At 42.1% G+C, this 17,487-nt stretch overlaps 1 protein-coding gene across 1 annotated transcript in view; it reads left to right on the plus strand.

Annotated features, from left to right (window-relative positions):
* chl1b (cell adhesion molecule L1-like b) overlaps nucleotides 1-17,487 on the plus strand; it is a gene marked incomplete at its 5' end in the record, with an annotated part of 47,769 nt that overhangs the window by 15,386 nt on the left and 14,896 nt on the right. Inside the window, 11 exons of the mRNA XM_080494462.1 lie at nucleotides 262-428; nucleotides 539-704; nucleotides 833-957; nucleotides 1,481-1,582; nucleotides 1,902-2,099; nucleotides 2,305-2,375; nucleotides 3,158-3,380; nucleotides 5,428-5,543; nucleotides 5,732-5,936; nucleotides 6,058-6,180; nucleotides 16,357-16,572. Of these exons, the coding sequence (XP_080350588.1) occupies nucleotides 262-428; nucleotides 539-704; nucleotides 833-957; nucleotides 1,481-1,582; nucleotides 1,902-2,099; nucleotides 2,305-2,375; nucleotides 3,158-3,380; nucleotides 5,428-5,543; nucleotides 5,732-5,936; nucleotides 6,058-6,180; nucleotides 16,357-16,572 (1,712 nt within the window). The remainder of the gene's footprint in view (nucleotides 1-261; nucleotides 429-538; nucleotides 705-832; nucleotides 958-1,480; nucleotides 1,583-1,901; nucleotides 2,100-2,304; nucleotides 2,376-3,157; nucleotides 3,381-5,427; nucleotides 5,544-5,731; nucleotides 5,937-6,057; nucleotides 6,181-16,356; nucleotides 16,573-17,487) is intronic.

Consider the following 17,487-nt stretch of genomic DNA (forward strand, 5'->3'; position numbering starts at 1 on the left):
CCTAATGCAATAACAGGTTCCTTTGTCCTCTGTACTGATTCGTGCTTGTGTTGTATGAAAACAACATGAAATTGCATGAATTTACAGATGCAGAAAAAAAAACGGGTTCCATTCTTGCTCAACAAAATGAGAAAATAGTAACAGAAGCTAAAACTCTAAACTTCTAAATTCAAGCGTAAAAGCCTTTGCTTCACCATTCAATGCATTAAAGAAAGGTTACTCAAAACTTAATGGCTGCTTGAAATTCAAAATATTTTCCAGGAGCAGAGAAGACTCCTCTGAATCGGTGGTGGGACCCAGATTTACCACTCACGATAACGGGTCCCTGGAGATCGACCGAGTCGAGAAAGGCGACAGTGGCCAGTACACATGCGTGGCTAAAAACACGGAGGGATCGTCCGCCATCAACGCCTTTCTGTATGTGAAAGGTAAACAGCTTGACTCAGTTTTTTGTTTTTTTTCCTTTTAAAATGAAAAAGTTTGTTTGTAGTGGCTCACAGTCCTTGAAATGTAACTACTGCGCTCCTCCCTGCGGAAGATCCCACTAGAATAAGCGCCCCCCCAGAGGACCAGCAGATCCTAATAGGTACCACGGCCCAACTCTCATGCCTGGCAGAGTACGACAAGTCCTTCAGCAATGACTTTGAGCTCCTGTGGGAAAAAGATGATATGGAGATAGGCCTCAACTACACCGAAGATTCAAGGTAGGGAACCGATTTCTTGCTATTTTCTGTCCGAGTAGCGCCGGACTAATCCCAGCTAAAGAAACGTTTTCACTTTTTTTTTTTTTTTTTTGTCAATCAATACTGCGCCTCGATGGTTCTGTCAACAGATACTTGGTGGAGGAGGGTATTCTTCACATCATCAACGTGAGTCACGGGGACCAGGGCGTGTACACGTGTGTGGCGAGAACGCCGGTGGACCGAGACACGGCGTCGGCTCTCCTCATGGTATTAGGTGAGGGGAAACACACCATTCCTGCTCACATACACACACACACTCGCACTGCCCACCCCCAGTGTGTCACTGATGTTTCCAAAGGGATTCAAAATGTCAGGGAAAGCAAAGCATGAAAACGCAGACCGTGGCTTTATTAGCGCTGCAGCCGTTCCGTCAATTGTTCATTTTCCGGACAGTGTTGACGTCCAAGTGGTGAAGAAACAATACATAACATCGCGGCTGGTTCCACATCCCCTGGCTCTCCGGATGGCTCGATTGAACATTTTCTTCCCTCTGTGTGTGTGTGTGTGTGTGTGTGTGTGTGTGTGTGTGTGTGTGTGTGTGTGTGTGTGTGTGTGTGTGTGTGTGTGTGTGTGTGTGTGTGTGTGTGTGTGTGTGTGTGTGTGTGTGTGTGTGTGTGTGTGTGTGTGTGTGTGTGTGTGTGTGTGTGTCTGTGTTTGTGTCGCTGTGGAGATTGATGTGTCTGTGAGTTTTGTTTTTATTTTTCTGTTCACAACCTTGCTGTTTTGATGATTTTCAGACGTCCCCGACGCACCGGAGAACTTGCTTCTGTCTGAACACAAGAGCAAAAGTGTGAAGCTGAAATGGCTCCCCGGGGACGAGCACAACAGCTCAACCACAGGTAAGAGAAGCATCCATGTGTGCAGGTGTCAGCGCAGATGCTACACCGTGAATGGGTCATGTTGTGCAGCGAATCCCATTAATATGACATCCGCATTCTTGGCGGCCTCGCCCTGCATGTAAATAGATTTGTTTGATACCATCTAACACGCCGTGAATCCATTATTGATTTATCTGAGCACGAATTATGATTACTCTCCCCGAGGAACGTGCAAGCCCCCGGTGCAGGAGTTTTCTTTTTCCTTACGCACTCGGTGGTTAGATAAGCAAGCCACATGCAGGAGCCGCTCAGCAGTGATCGTCTCCGTGCTTGTCGACAGAGTTCATCATCGAGTTCGAGGAGAGTCAGTGGGAGCCGGGCAACTGGAAGGAGCTGCTCCGGGTTCCCGGGAACCACAACTCGGCCACGCTCAAACTCCACGGAAACGTCGACTACAGATTTCGAGTTTCCGGCGTGAACGGCATCGGGACGGGCCCGCCCAGCGAGCCCACGGAGAGATACAAGATCGTAGCCCGAGGTTGGAGGCTTCCTCTGCACTCTCATTGTTGGCTTCAGGCCACTTAAGCTCCCAACAAGGCTGCTCTGTGAACTTTAAAACACTCACATCTGCTACATAATTGATTCCTCTCTGGTTGAAAATCTGCTTTCTTGTGCTTCTGCCTTTTTTCGCTATTTCTACCACTAACAATGCCGACAAAATCTATATTCCCTCTTCTCCACAGCCCCTGACAGGAACCCTGAAAATATCAAAATCGAAGGTCATTTGCCACATGAAATGGATATCAACTGGGAGGTAAGAAATAGCAGTTTGGTCTTTTATTATCCTCTTTCAGCACCTTCACAGAGTGAATAATTCACTTCAACTATGTTTTTTTTTTTTTTTTTGTCAGTCAAAGAATTTCTCTCCGAGAAAAGTTTTATCAATGTTTCATAGACAATTACTAATAGGAATTTAAGAAACAAGAATGGCCCACTTCTCATATGTCGGTCTGCAGGACAAATCTTCAGAAAAGCCATTTTCTGGCATCACTGTGAATGAGTTTCTACTAAAAGCTGCTTCTTTTTCTTTTGATTAGAAAGAGAAAAGAGGCCTATGAAAGGGGAAATTTTCTTTGAACACTCGTAGTAATATATTCGCCTTTTATTGTAAGAAGATGAATCTCTCCTTCACTTATTATCTGGTCGCCCTGTCATGGTAACGTAGCTCCTGAGTCCCAGATTCATGAGCTTTCCCACTGTTAATGATTTGCTTTTGTGGATAATGGTATCTCCTTCCATTTCTCACAGGCTGACTTCTTTTGAGGACACGAATCTTTTCATCTCCGATGTCTTAACAAGCCTCATATCAAAAGAAAAGCCCCGTTGCTAGCCCCGTTATGTTCAATTGTTTTATTAGATAGTGGGTCAAAATACTGACATTGTTCCAGGCACAGTTCACTGGATGAGCTCGTCATTTTAATCCCACAGAGACAGTGACATTGAGCGGTGGAACACAAGAAGCGCCTTATGCAACTGTGGAAGTCTCTATGAAAACCGTCACATCATTGTTGGCTTTCTTTACCCCTTATCATTCAGCCGCTGTTGCCCATCGAGCACAATGGCCCCGGTCTGGAGTACAAGGTGAGTCTCCGGCGGCAGGACTTGGAGGAGAACTGGACGGAGCACACGGTGAAGAGACACTCCTTCGTGGTGAGGAACACGCCCACCTTTGTGCCCTATGAGATCAAGATTCAAGCCAGGAACCATCAGGGCTGGGGCCCCGAGCCCAAGATAGTAACCGGATACTCAGGAGAGGACTGTGAGTCATGACTTCTCTTCATTTTAACTAGGGATGCACCAATACCACTTTTTGTAAGCACGGATATTTTGGCCACTTGCCCGATACCCAGTAATGATTTGAGTACTTATTAAGTCGAAGTCTAATTCATTCACAAACAAAATGCAAAGGCTATGCTTTGCCACAAACCACCTCCGCACAGCCTCTGCATCGATGCTACATCAAAATCCAACTGCCTTGAATGATCCAGCTTGCTACTGTTAATCAGTCATGTGTAGCATGTAGCATTGCTGGTGTGTGAGCCTTGAAACTTTGTAGCATGTAGCATTTTAGCACGGCTTGGAGTAAAGTCCTCCAGGATCCACTGAGCAATTAAACTAATGAGCGACATCAGGCTAATGCTGCTGGTCTAAATATCTCTGGTCGTTAAGTTGCTGATGTCATTGCAATGTATTTTTCGCCCCCTCTTGATATTTTGGCAGAACATATCATAATTTATGGACTATAAGCTGCTCCCTTTTTCATATGCTTTGGATGCTGTAGCTTAAACAATGACGCAACTGATATATGGATTTTTACGGGTTAACGAGCTTCATGCTACTGATACATAGGTGATGTGTTCAGGTGCATCACGTAACTCAGAACTTTCTTTTCTTTTCTCTCTTAAAATTGACGTCTGTGTCTTATATTCAAGTGCGCTCAATAGGCCAGAAAATATGGTAATTAACAGTGTGCTTCATGTTTGTCATTCTCATTAACATTAAAAATGAAAACCTTGAACATCACTCATCCTGATCTACTTTCAAGACTTCATTTAATATTCCCCAGGTTGTATCGGGGATCTTTTACGAGTATGAGTACCTAATGTGCAGTATCGGACTCAATGGTATCGGCATTGGTGCATCCTTAATTTGAACTTCAATTATTGTATATGTCTGTATTTTTGATTGTGTGTAATGTGTTTGTAAAGCAAACCCTCAAAAAAGAATCACGCAAGTTTGGAATTTTGTTCATTTCTTTGAAGGATTTAAGTGGTTTCGGAGAGACATCAGTTTCTTTGAGTTTTACTCTTGGTACCCCCTCCTAAAAACAAATCTTTGGCTCTGCCCTTGCAATGAATCCATCCAGATCCCAGCACAGAAATATAGGCTATTATTCCATTCAGGGACCCACAGCAACTTTCCTTTGCACATTAGAGGCCCAAACTTTCTACCTGCAAGGTTTTCTAAATCAATTCTGTTGTTTTCAGCTCCATATTAAAGTCGACCTGTGCAGGCATTTATTCAAATGTTATGTTTTATACATGATTGGGTTTCTCACTTGACTGTGGCAAATGTCTGTAAGGTGATCGTATTTGCTCTGTTTAGCTTTCTTCTGGATTTGTCCGCAGGAAGTCACATCAGGTCATAACACTTCTCCATTATTGTGTCCTCAGACGTGAATTTAGAAAAATACAGTTTTTGTGAATTTTAGGCCCCGTTGACGCGACAAAGCTTTCAAGTAAAAATGCCAAACTTCCATTGCATTTTGGGTGCCTGTTTACGTGCCCTTATAAATGCAACTTTTCAGAAGTGGCTCCCAAGGTGGAACTTTTCAAGAATACCCCATTTCCTGAAAACAGAAAACAACCTTTCAAGATAACGCTGCTATTGTACGTGACTCCCTGTCCATATTGTCCTGGGATTTGGTAGTTTTATAGTTTAGATTCACCAGGAATGGCAATTTAACTTCGTTTTCTGTCCATTTCCCATGTAAATGCAGAACTTTTCTGAAACAAAAACAGAAAAACTATTTGTTGTTACTTGAAACAACAAATAGTTTTTCTGTTTTTGTTTCAGAAACAAAACAGAAAAACTATTTGTTGTTACTTGAAACTCTGTCGGGTAAGCGGGGCTCTAAGATTTTGTTCCAGTGAATAGGTGACGACGAGTCAGTGCAATAGTTTTGTCTTCCTAACCTATTAGCCGAAGAAGTCTACACATAGCTTCACATTACATATCTTTCCTCTATAATTTGTAAGTTTTTGCAGTGGACTGTTGATTCTTATGTGCTTTTTTTTCCTCTGCAGTTCCCTCCGCTGCACCCGACGATGTAGCAGTAGAGGTGATGAACAACTCCGTGGCGAAGGTTAGCTGGACACGAGTACACAAGGACAAGTTACACGGACATCTGGGAGGCTACAGGGTAATACCTCAAAAACAGACCTCTGCTTTTAAACACAGTTTAAATGGAAGGGCCCTGACCTTGCTCCAAACATTTGCTTCTCTCACCCCCACTTTGTCTCCTCCTACTTGACGTCCTCTCACACACATATGAATGAGGTGCAAGGCTTCTGAAGGCCGCGCTGTCATGTTGTCTCTCTCCTGGTGCAGGTGAACTGGTGGCGTTTGCACAGCCTGGCGGACTCAAAGAAGAGCCACGGGGAAAAGCAAACGCTGACCTTACCGGGGAATCGGAGCCACGCCATGGTACCAGGACTGACGCCCTTCTCCGAATACAGCCTCATCGTCATGACCTTCAACGGACGGGGCAGCGGCCCGGGAAGCCATCCTGTCCACTTCAGAACCCCAGAGGGAGGTAGGATTGTGGAAGAAGCGGCATGGAGTGTATCGATTCAGAGAAAATCTAATAATAGCCGAGGAAACTGGGTTGCAGAACTCAACTTTTTTCCTGTGCTTTACCTTCACTGCACCCACAGTCCCGGAGAAAAATCCTGTTTTCAGGGTCACAGATGTACAGAGGCACACTGTCTCGCTGGCCTGGGCCCCTCCGCTGGAGCCTAATGGGATTCTGACTGGATTCCTCCTGGAGTATCAGCTCAGTACGTATCCTTACACTTCATCGAGTCACATTTAATAGCGATGCCCTGCATTGCCTGGAGGAGATAATGTTGGGGGTTTTTTGTCCTCATGTTTAATAGTGTTTACATCCAACTTTTTTCTCTTTTGCACCCTCTAAAGAAATCAAGTGTATATAAAAAAAAACAAAAAACACACATGGACGATATATTTCACTTTGGAAGCAGTGCCCCGAATAGCTGGGTTGTTTGAAAATGCACAATACTCCTCCTCTATTCTTTATTCTACCCTGATGCAGACAAGGATGTGCACTATTTCAAGAGTGTCCTGGGAAAGAAAGAAAAAAATAAAAGAAGAGAGATGTATCTTTAGCCCTGCTGGTGATTGTCTAACCCATGATCCAAAGAAAAGAAAAAAAAATCAGTGCCGCTCTAATAAGGCCGGGGTCAGAGAGTGTATGTAGAGGAAAGACGTCAGGGTGATGTCTCTTGGCCCGTATGTCAGCATCGAGACCCAGACAGTGCTGACCAAGTGCACCGTGTCACAGCCTATTAAGGTTGGGTTTCTACTGACCCCATCCTGTCCTCCAGGGGGACGGACCTCAGCGTCACGGTTTCTCCCGGGGACGTCGTCCCCAAACACATCGTGCCCATATGTCGGTGTCCTTAAACTAAAAGTCATAACGGAGCTAATGACTAAGTCCAAACAGCGTCTTAGTGCCGCATTTCCCGGGTAATTGACTTTGATTTGGCAGTCGCACGAGAGGACCGAGTGTCACGCGGTATATCTCAGCAGAGGACGTTTTCATTGTGCCACGGCAATAAAGCTGATGGATTCTTTGAAGTGTGACTTTTTTTTTGGAAATCCCCTTGATGGAAGTCATGTGTGAAGTGTTGAGGATAATGCAGCCAGCTGTCAGCGTATCATCAGCGACACAAGTGGAATCTCAAGCTACAGTGCAGCTGTTTGAGGGCTATGCCTATCTTCACAGCAGCCTTCAATAGCTTCCTGTCTTGCAGGGTTTTTTTGGGGGGGGTTTTTGTTTTTTTTGTTTAACACACTGAACATGTAGGATTTCTACTGGATTTAAGTCGTGCCTGTAATCTGCTTTAATATGACTCAATTTCTGGATAAAGCCTTGCTTTCTGAGGAGATAAAAGACTTTATTAGTGCCGAAACACAATCCCAAATTACAGTAATCACAGACCATTTTCTTCACTTTCTTGAGCTCCTACAATAGTATCACATCTGTGGAGGTAAAAACAGTTAAGGAGCTAAAAGTACACATTTTGTTTATTGAAGAACGAGCAGAGAATCGCTTTTTTTTATTGTGCCTTACAGCTAAATACGAAGGTAATGATCTGTTAAAATAGCTTTACTGTAATACCTCACTTTAAAATCAAAATTCTTGTAAGATATGACAATTTTTTGAGCAGACATCAGACATCAAACCTCAGTTGGTAGTGTGGCTACATGACCAACACAAGCTCCATTTTCCTCTTCACACCTCTTAACGAGTGCATCCACAAAACTTCCATCACTTTTTGGGGGACCGTTTACGCTACACTGCTGTGCGGATCCAATGCATCCATGAAGTTTTTATGACGGCTCCTAGAAGTGGAAAGTTTTCGCGGTCTGTATTCTAGTTTTGTAGTCCATAACAGCTGTTTTATAGTTGAGACAAACACGTCCAATCCATAATCAGTCCAAATGAATGTCGTGTTCTATCGATTTTGTTCACGTTTATAGTGTATTGCTCGCTGCAAACAATGTCCGTGCGGTTTAATTGCAAAAACAAGCAACGGCGCCATCCACTGGCCCGACTTACTAACGACATTGTTGTCAGTGTGTCCACTGCTGAAGTGTAAACGTAACACTTTCTTTTAACGGATTAGTTGTTGTCACGTTTTTGCTTAAAAAGACGACCTCAAAGGAAGTTAGTGTGATATTACGTCACCTTATTCTTTCTATCATAGACAAATAACTGAAATAACAAAGGAGGTTGAGCTGCTATTCGACAGCGAAGGTAATAGCTTGTGTTTATACTAATGTATCTCAGCAGGAAAAGACACTTGCTGTTCACAGTACTCACTATGTAGTATGTTATATGATTCTGATTCTGATTCTGATTCTATCAGCTTGGGCAATTGTAGCAACTGCATTTTCTTCTTCAGTAAATTGTGTTCTCGTCACATATCGACATGAGGTACAGTTATCGTCTCTCTCTCTCTCTCTCTCCCACACTGCACATTGTAGTGGTAATAACCATGGTTCACTCGACACCTAAGTCAAGTGTGCACAATACAAGTTTATGTACATGGAGTGGGTGGCTCAGTCACGCCACCTCCGAGAGCTGTTAACCCTCTGAAAAGCCCCGGGCGCAGTGTGCCAGCACCGAATAAACAGCTCATCAGGCTGCCTCTCCGGGAGCCCGACAAGTCAAACACAAGTGCGTCACAAAAAGTGAGGATGAGAGATCCCCGTCATTTTGACTGCAGTGAAACCTCTGATGTAGGGACACACTTATATCCCAGGGCTGAAGACAGGTGTCCTCTCTTTGGATGGACGGGTCATGAGGACAAATTGTAGGACCAGGTGATATTGAACAAAGCAAACACCAAATATGTTCTGGTTATTTAAAAGTACATAACTGAACCAATTCAAGATGTATACAATATAAATACATATATACACACGTATACAAGATGTATACAAGATAATTATTAAATAAGATTTAATTTACTTCAGGGACCACATACAGTCCAGTTTCATCCTGAGTGGACCAGACTGGTAAAATATTGCTGTAATAACCTTTAAATTTACACTTCAAAGTTTATTTTTGTTGTGGTCACAGTATATGGAATGAAATTGTCTATATTTTGTAATATCGAACAGTTACTGAAAATGATAACAATCTCAACATTAAGTCAGTTTTAATGAGGCATTCTGGTGCAAAATACAATGAAATGTAAAAAAAAAAACTTTGTATAAATCCTTTATAACCTCCTTGCTTGGTGGGAGCAGATTGGAGACTCTTGGTGGGTTTTGGCCCACGGGTCTTATGTTCTCTGCTGTAAAGTGAAAGTGAAACTTGAGTAGGCATCACGTCAAAATCGATATCCACCCAGTATGTAAGGCTCCGATCCTCGGTGGGGATTTTCGGGATCGTTACGTTACGTTATGGAAGGAGAATGGAAGTGAACCCGGAGTGTTGTATAGACGCAATCATGTCGCACCAACGGCCTGAACATTCTAATAATCGGGTCCAGCTCAAGTATCTTGGCCATTTCAGTGTCACTCAGCTTGAAATTTGCCAGGTAAAACCTGTCCATTGTCCCGTCGGCAGGTTGTCGACTCATTATGATGTGTTAATAGTTAAATATGTATCTGTGCACATGATGTGTCCACTCAGTACGGGTTGTCTGCTCGTTCCTCAGAGGTTCTACTGTATATGCTTTCCTTGTGTATTCAGAGCAGTTTACTGTTGACTGCAGTTAACCCTGACATGTAGTTCATTTTTCATGCCTTCACAATATGAGGTGTCTTATCCTCAAGAAATGTAAAAGTATATTCAAGCTATTTTAATGATTTTACTGCACTTATTTTTGATGCAAACATCTGTTATAAACAATATCATGTTCTGGCGTGAAAGATGAGAAACTTGATGGTCCATTGTTAAATTTGAGCACTGCTAAATAAGTTGTAACAGATTTCCTTGAATCGAAGATCCCGCTTACAAAACAATGTTTTCAAGGGAAAGTGGAAAACTTCTGTTGCGTTCCAAGTGTCTGTTTACACAGCAACGTTGTTTGGAACCACTGGAAACGGAAAGACTTTCAAGGTGGAACTTTTTGAATACACCCTGATCCGGTCTCTGTGTAGATGGAAGAAAATGTTAAGACCATCTTTCTCAGTGTTTCAGTATTCTTTTGCCGTGTAAAACATGAAAAATGTTTTGAATGAAAATGTAAAAACAATACATTTTCACTTGAAATGTCATCCGAGTTGGGTCTCAGTGGATTATTTTCAAAAGGTTCCACCTCAGGAGCCAGTTTAGAAAGGTTTCCTTTTTAGTGGTTGGAAGCACCATTATCATGTAACGGGATAACCAAAATGCAACAAAGGTTTTCCGCAATGACTTGAAAAGGTCATTGTTTAAATGGGGCCTCAGATCCATTTTAACCAATTTGCTTTACGTTTATACAAAACTATGAAACAATGTAGATCTTTTAAAGCTTGTTTATATAAAGTTATCCAAGTTTAGGGTAAAAAAAAATACTTTATTTATGACATTTTAACTGCTGTTGAATGTTAAAATGGGCAAACGTGTTGTCCTTTGTAATCGCAGCGACTCTAAATCACATTTTAAGAGAAACAATGAAGACAAACAGATCGCATGAGGCACGTTTTTCAACTTGTAAAACTGTTCGAGGGAAGTTCGTGCCACCCTGAATTGAAATATCGACTCGAGTACGTGGTGAAAATGACCTTGGCTTCCGTTTCCCTGTTGGGTCACACTCAGACTCCAGTTCTGGAGTGTCTCGGCGCCGTCTCACGCTGCGCGAGGCCAGCTAAATTTGGCCCGCCAGGCTGTTGGACATTTGGAAATATTATTGTCAGTCGTGAGGGGAAGCGCCAAATTCTGCAGCCTCAGAGCCAGTTCATCCTATAAGATCATGCACACCAGCTGTCACTCTCCGATGTTTTCAGAGGAGCGAGAAAGTAATACCTCCTACGGGCGGAAGCCTCTTCTCTGTACTGACAAAACTTATCCCAAACTGAACACAACAAAACTCAAGGAAAAAAATAACTTAAAAAAAAATGGATGTGTGATATCAGCGGGTGGTGTCCGGGCCACAAGAGAAGCAGACCAATACTTTCTTGTCATTGTTTCTGCTGCCTCCTACCAGAGAGACGTAGGACCTCTTTCACAGCAAAGGTCACCTCGCCACCTGCTGTGTTTGTTTTTGTTACAAACAACATAAATGCCACCTCGCTACCCACTGCGCTACTTTACGTTGTGAGAAATTAGATCCCGTCACGGTGCAGACAGATTGCAGACACCGGGAACACAAATAAATTCCACATGTAAATGAGCGGGACATAATCTGCTCCCTTGTTAAATGGAAATAATATTTTAAACAGGCACCCATTAAGCCAGTAAATGGGGGGGAAAAAATCAGTGACAAGTTGTTCTTGGTTTTTTTTTTGTTTTTTTGTTTTTTTGTTTTTTCTGTGTAAAGCCCAAAAAAGGGAAGCAAAATTGACAAGTGACATTTACTTTCTTTGGCATTGTTGAAATGTCTTGTGATTGTCAGCCAGGAATATTTGGAAAGGCCAATGACTGGAGAGTTTGTTTTCCTCCAAAATTAGACAAAGATCCCAGCATGTCGGCCCAGCCAGCCACTGGCAACAATCACAACTTTTTTAGAGAGTAAAAGTGTACCATTGAAAATATACCAGCACAGGAGGATCGCTGTAGCATTTGTTCTTCTGGAATGGCTAGTTGCTGTTTTGCTTTTGTTGTGGTGGGTTGTCAGGGTTTATCTGGTTCATTGATGTGAATGTGTATTCGGGTGATTGTGACCCACACAATGTTTTTAAGTGAAAATCTAAACCTTTTGATATGTTCTGGGTGTCTGCGTACACAACGACACGGATCGGTGCTGCTGAAAATGCAACTCTATGAAAACAGCTCCCAAAGTGGAGCTTTTTAAAAACACTGTAACCCTGTTGTGTGCATATACGGGAAAACACAACTTTGTGGAGACGCTGGGCTCTGTCTCTGTGTAGATGGTGGAAACGTTGCTCGCCATGCACATACTAAATAGTTCTTCTGCACATGTGCAAATAGAGGGACAGTAATAACAATGTTAGATATTATAGAGCGATAGAAAGATACCGAGGTGGCACTTTGTGATAGTGCTCCGCCTCCATGTCCATCGAAACATAGAAACCCACAACTTCTTGAAAATGCTCCCTGGAAATGGGGAAAAACACATCTTTTCAAAAATGCTCAGATGAACGGTAGATGGAGCGAAACGCAAGTTTTCTTAAACGCTGCTACAGCAGATGTGCACCAGGTTCTTCTGCACACATACGACAAAATGGACAATAACAAATGTTTTCCTCCAGTGTCATGACTCCCAGTCCAGATTCTCCTGGGATTTGTTGGTTTTAGAGTTTAGAGTTACTGTAATAGCAACACAACTTTGTTGTCTGTCCACATGAATATCCATTATCTATGTTTATAGCGCATTGTTCTCTGCACGCATGTGTGTGCGGTTTCATTACAAAGTGGCTCACATGAAAACTGCACCTTTTCAGCAGTTCTGCTCTTCCTGTGAAAATGGACATAATGTTTCAAAACATTGCCACGTAAGCACAAAACTTTTCAGAAACAAAAACACTGAAGATGATGCGTTTTGAGTTGAAACAATGTCGTGTAAAGACCCGTGTGCACTTTGTTAACCATTGTCAGAGATTGTCAGCCTGTCAGTGGTGTGTTCTGCCCTTCAAACCACCTCGCTTCAGTTCGAGCTCTCTGCAAACGTAGTTTGGATAAAGCACGTGTAGCGCCTTAGCACTATAACTCAATGGTGGTAGTCAATAGGCACAAGGTCAGGTCAGTTATTGGATGCCCAAAAAATGCTCAATAAAAAAAAAAAAAATTCTTCTTTTTTTCTTCCAGCTCCTGTTCCTTCAAAGTGCACTAATGAAAGTAGAACTGTAGTGGGTGTGCGTCTTTCAAAGGAGATCTAACACTACTGGTGTAAATTTTTTAGCTAATCTTGTGATTTTTTGGGGGATTCGTTGAGGGGATTGAAGTGTTGATCCTTTGAAACATCTCGGAACCATGGTGTGGCTGGATCTGACTCAGTCATCATCGTCTCTTCAGCTGACTCACCACTGAACCTACCATTCATATTTAAATCTCTCCACGCATGTCAGAGTTTCAAATGCGAGGCTTGTAAGATAAAAACAGCTCCTCGGGCACTGTATAAAACCCAACATTCAGTTCCAGGTGGTTTCTCGCTCGTTCTATGTGTTAACATCTTCACCCAGAAGAGGAAGTAATAGAATAACTCTGCATTTCATCCATACAGGATGAGTTCTCCCCCTCTGGTCAACCAAGGAATTACACCCACAGGTATATTGGGTTTAGCAACCGTGTGGGTTACATGAGAATAAAAGTTGGATGGAGAATGTGGGAATATGGATGGAATAACTATTATTGGTAAGGCCTCCATACCTGGAGAAGCCAGTGTGCTTTTAAAGTTGCATTATTGGACTAACCTCATTGAGTCTTAAAGTAAAAAGGACAAATTAATAGAAGAGAGAAAGACTTAAATAGCAAGATTAATGAGTAATGGCTATTAATACTGACAGCCAAGTTGGTAACAAGAGTGATTAATCTCTCTGTATAGGCACAGAGCATGTTTGATTTCACTACAAAGGGAAATGTATGTAATATGAGTGACTACATTTATAGTTCCACATGACGATTGAAATCAAAACACTTAATGATGAGGTCTGGATTGTCAGTTTAAGTTCATTCATCATTGTGCAGAAAAGAATGACAAAGGCTGAATGGGCAAGTCCTACATGCAGTGTAAAGTTAAACAAGGCAAGTTTCAATTACATAAAACATGATGGTAACATTTCAGTGCCCAGCTTACTGAGGTGAAAGTTGGGTAAAGATTGGAATTTGTATAGTGTATTTGAGTTTCAATAGAATTACCAAACTTACCTTGAAGCCTCGTTCTTGCATGTTTTTCTGAAAAAGACTGAATTATATTTGAGTTTTGCAACAAAGTATCATTATGTAGGATTTAGATTTTTTTAGGTAGTAGTTTAGTCTGTAAGAGCCAGTTTTGACAAACATTGTGATCACATTGAAGAGAAATTTGAATTTGAGCAAGACTGTGTTTGCTTGTATAAATGAGAGAATCGTCGGCATAAAGTTGAGCACGACTGCTACATGTGTGCCTGAAATGACTTGTAATTGCAGGTGGGAATTTAGTGCATTCATTTTGTTTAGCTAATTACAGGAAAATATGTGTTTTTAACAGTCCAACATTGAACTTTTGTCAGTGCACCTGGTAAAGTTCCTTTTAGCCTCCAAACGCATTGAGAGTCAGCCTCTAGGCAGCCTTGTTTTGTTTCTCCGTGGTTATAGCTGTCCGTAACAGTTTGTTTATTCAGATAAAGCAACATTTTGCTGGTGGATGCTATAATACCAATGTACCAGACACACCAATACAAACCCACTTGTGAAAAATGCAGTTTCAGTTTTCAAAAAAACAGTTGGAACGATATAGGAAGTCCTGATAAGCATTGTGTGCTTTTGTATCACCTAATCCTAATATAGTAAATGTTAAAAACTATACATTTTGCTGGATAAACACATGTAAGACTACTTGTTGATTCAGTCGTCTTCCAAAATGAGATTTACTTCAACAAGTATGCCTTTTGTGTCAAACATTGAGATCAGATTTCAAGTGTAAATTCCTACAATTGATTATTACACATCCTTTAATTATTTAGGTTGATTTTCTTTTCTTTTCCTTTAAAAAAAAAAAATCTAGTCCAATCACTCCTTTTAATCTTTAAAATCATTGTATCAGAAACACAAATTCAGTCACGAGATGTACTTTCTGTACATTTTCCCATCGGTTCTTAGGGGAACAAAAGGAGACGGTAAAGGTACAAATTATGGGAGTTGAAAATTAAGTGAATGACTTGTTCACATCTTCTCGACTGTGATTACACAGTGGCTGTGCTTAGCTGAAGGTACAATAGCATTTGGAAAAGAAAATGAGAAAATGTAAGAAAGCTTTTATAGCTTTTGACTTGAAAGCCTACACTTTGCGTGACTGTGCCAATTGGAAGTAAAGACACGACGTGATTTGAATTTGGGTGGCTCCCACAAAGCAATTACCTTGTGCAGCCATGTGACTATTGTCAGTCCCCATCTTCAATCAAGTCGAGCACCATCTGCAGCGTGTGCTGGATCTCCTCTCCCTCGTGTAGGACAGTGACACGTCAGCCTGAACTCCAGCTGAGAAACAGGAGGAAGGCACAGGAGTGTTGGCCAGGAGGGAACCCTTGTATGTTGTGTATTGTTTTGATGGAGTGGCCACGTGCCGCGACATGAGAGTTTAATCATTCTGCCTCAAGACGCTCTCAGGACCTTCTCGTACAGCTCGCCTTCGGGGACAAATTCAGGGTGCACAACCCCGTGAATGACGGGGGAAAAATCGATGAACATGCTCTAGTTTGCCCTCCCAACTTCCGTTGGAGAGTGCGTACTCTTCCACTTCAGGGACTGATGTTTAATCTGAGGGGGTCGCGGCCTCGCCATTCACCTCTCCTCGCCGGTGAGGACACTACAAAGTAAGGACAGGTCATTTAGGAAGACAATCTCAAACTATGACATGACGTGGCATTATCTGTACAGAAAAAAATCATGAACAAGTTCAACCACGGGAGAATAACATGTCAATGTAATGCCGGTATTGAAAAGACGTTGTCACATGGTAGATAAGTATAAGTATTTTTCCCTGCTTTTATGTGTTTGTGTCATAAAAGCTCTGTGGTTGCAAGGTACAATCTATATAACTCAACATATCCTACAGTAGCTCTCAAACTTTGACCCCTTCACCATGTGCTCACCGTTGTTAACGTTTACAGCATATAAACGTGAGCATGCGTGTGTGGTTCTATGCTAACGACATTATTTTCATCATTTTCAAAATGTTGCAGTGTAAATGTGAAACTTTTACAAAACAAACGTGCTTTCATTTGAAACATCATCTAAACGGGTAACTTTTTTTCATTTTCTTTGATACTTTGAGGTAATAAAGCCAGACTGCTCTGAGGTCAATTTTCAGAGGGGGTTGGTTGGGGGTTGGAGGTGGGAACCTTAGCTCTGTTTAAGTCACAGGTGCTTTGTTATGAAACGACCCTCCAGAATTATACAGTGCAGTCCAAACAATTTTTCAATACAGTTGTTAAATCCAGCTCCATAATGTAACATCTCCATATTGTTAATGCAGTGTTGCAGTGGGGACTTCCTGTTGTTCTGATCGGTGTGCGATCCATAAAGCTTCTACGCCGAGACCAGAACATCCCACAGAAAATCTCACTTGGTTGTTGCCGCCTTCCAACTAATCCTTCTCTATTCAAAAACCATCTAGTCAACGACACGGAGGAAGTGGGCCCTTTGCAGACGGTGGACATCAGCAAGCCCGACACCACCAAGTGGATCCTGCGAGAGCTGGAGCCTGTGAGCAGATACAAGCTGTACCTGCGCTCCTGCACCACCGTGGGCTGCGGGCCCGTCGTCAGCGAGGAATGCACCACGACACTGGAAACTAGTGAGTACCGGCACATCCCCATTCGAGGTCGAGTGGGTGACCAAAAAAAAAAAAAAAAAGTCTTTCAGAACCGCATTAAACTGGCAAAACACAACGTATGCCCGAACAAGTTTTTCATATCTCCATGCAAGTAATTTTTGTGGATAAACAATTTCATGCGGCCGCAGTGGAGGTTTTCATTTGTCACTGTCATGAAAGAGCAAGCTGTTATTGATTGGACGGAGAGCGCGGGCTATGAAACAATCAGCTGAGAAAGAAAATTGCTTTGAGCAGGAGGGGAAAGTGAAGCTTTTCAGACTGCATTGTGTAATCATGAAAGAGACCGGGCTGGGTAAGTCATCATAATGAGCCGGCTCCGAGCGTGTAATCTCTTCTTTTTGATTACATATCATTTGCCGTGGACTGCACGCCGCGTCGTTCTTCAGACGGCCTCGAAATTGAGTCATGTGTCCGTGATTTGAGCCGGCTGTGCAAGTGACTGACATCTGGGTCAACACGGAGTTATTGATACTTCCAATTGGGCTCATTATTTCAGTATAAGATTGCTGTTCATACTTTTTTTATTGTAATTATAGGTCAACATGTGTTTATCTTATCACAGTAAATAGTTGTTACACTTTATTTAGCAACTTGGTTGAAAAGAAGTTATTTTGAGAAGAGGCATTCAATGAGTAGTGATATTAACGTATAGTAATTGTGCTTTCTTGAGTACCTGAGAACTTGGGAGTGGCAAAAAGGTTGTCAAACTTGGAAATCCACCTGGGAAAATGAGAAGTTTCTGGTATCAATGAATGATAAAGTGTTGGGGGTTTTTTTTCAAGCTAATTGATGTTGCTGCAGGCGACCGGTTTACTTTTGGTTTAAAACAGCTCAACATTATTAGCTGAGACCAGAATACTTCCCAAATACAGAACATGAGTAAATCCAATTAGCATTATTATTTATACAAAA

The sequence above is a fragment of the Blennius ocellaris genome, assembly GCF_963422515.1.
Source record: "Blennius ocellaris genome assembly, chromosome: 4".
Classification (NCBI taxonomy): Eukaryota; Metazoa; Chordata; class Actinopteri; order Blenniiformes; family Blenniidae; genus Blennius; species Blennius ocellaris.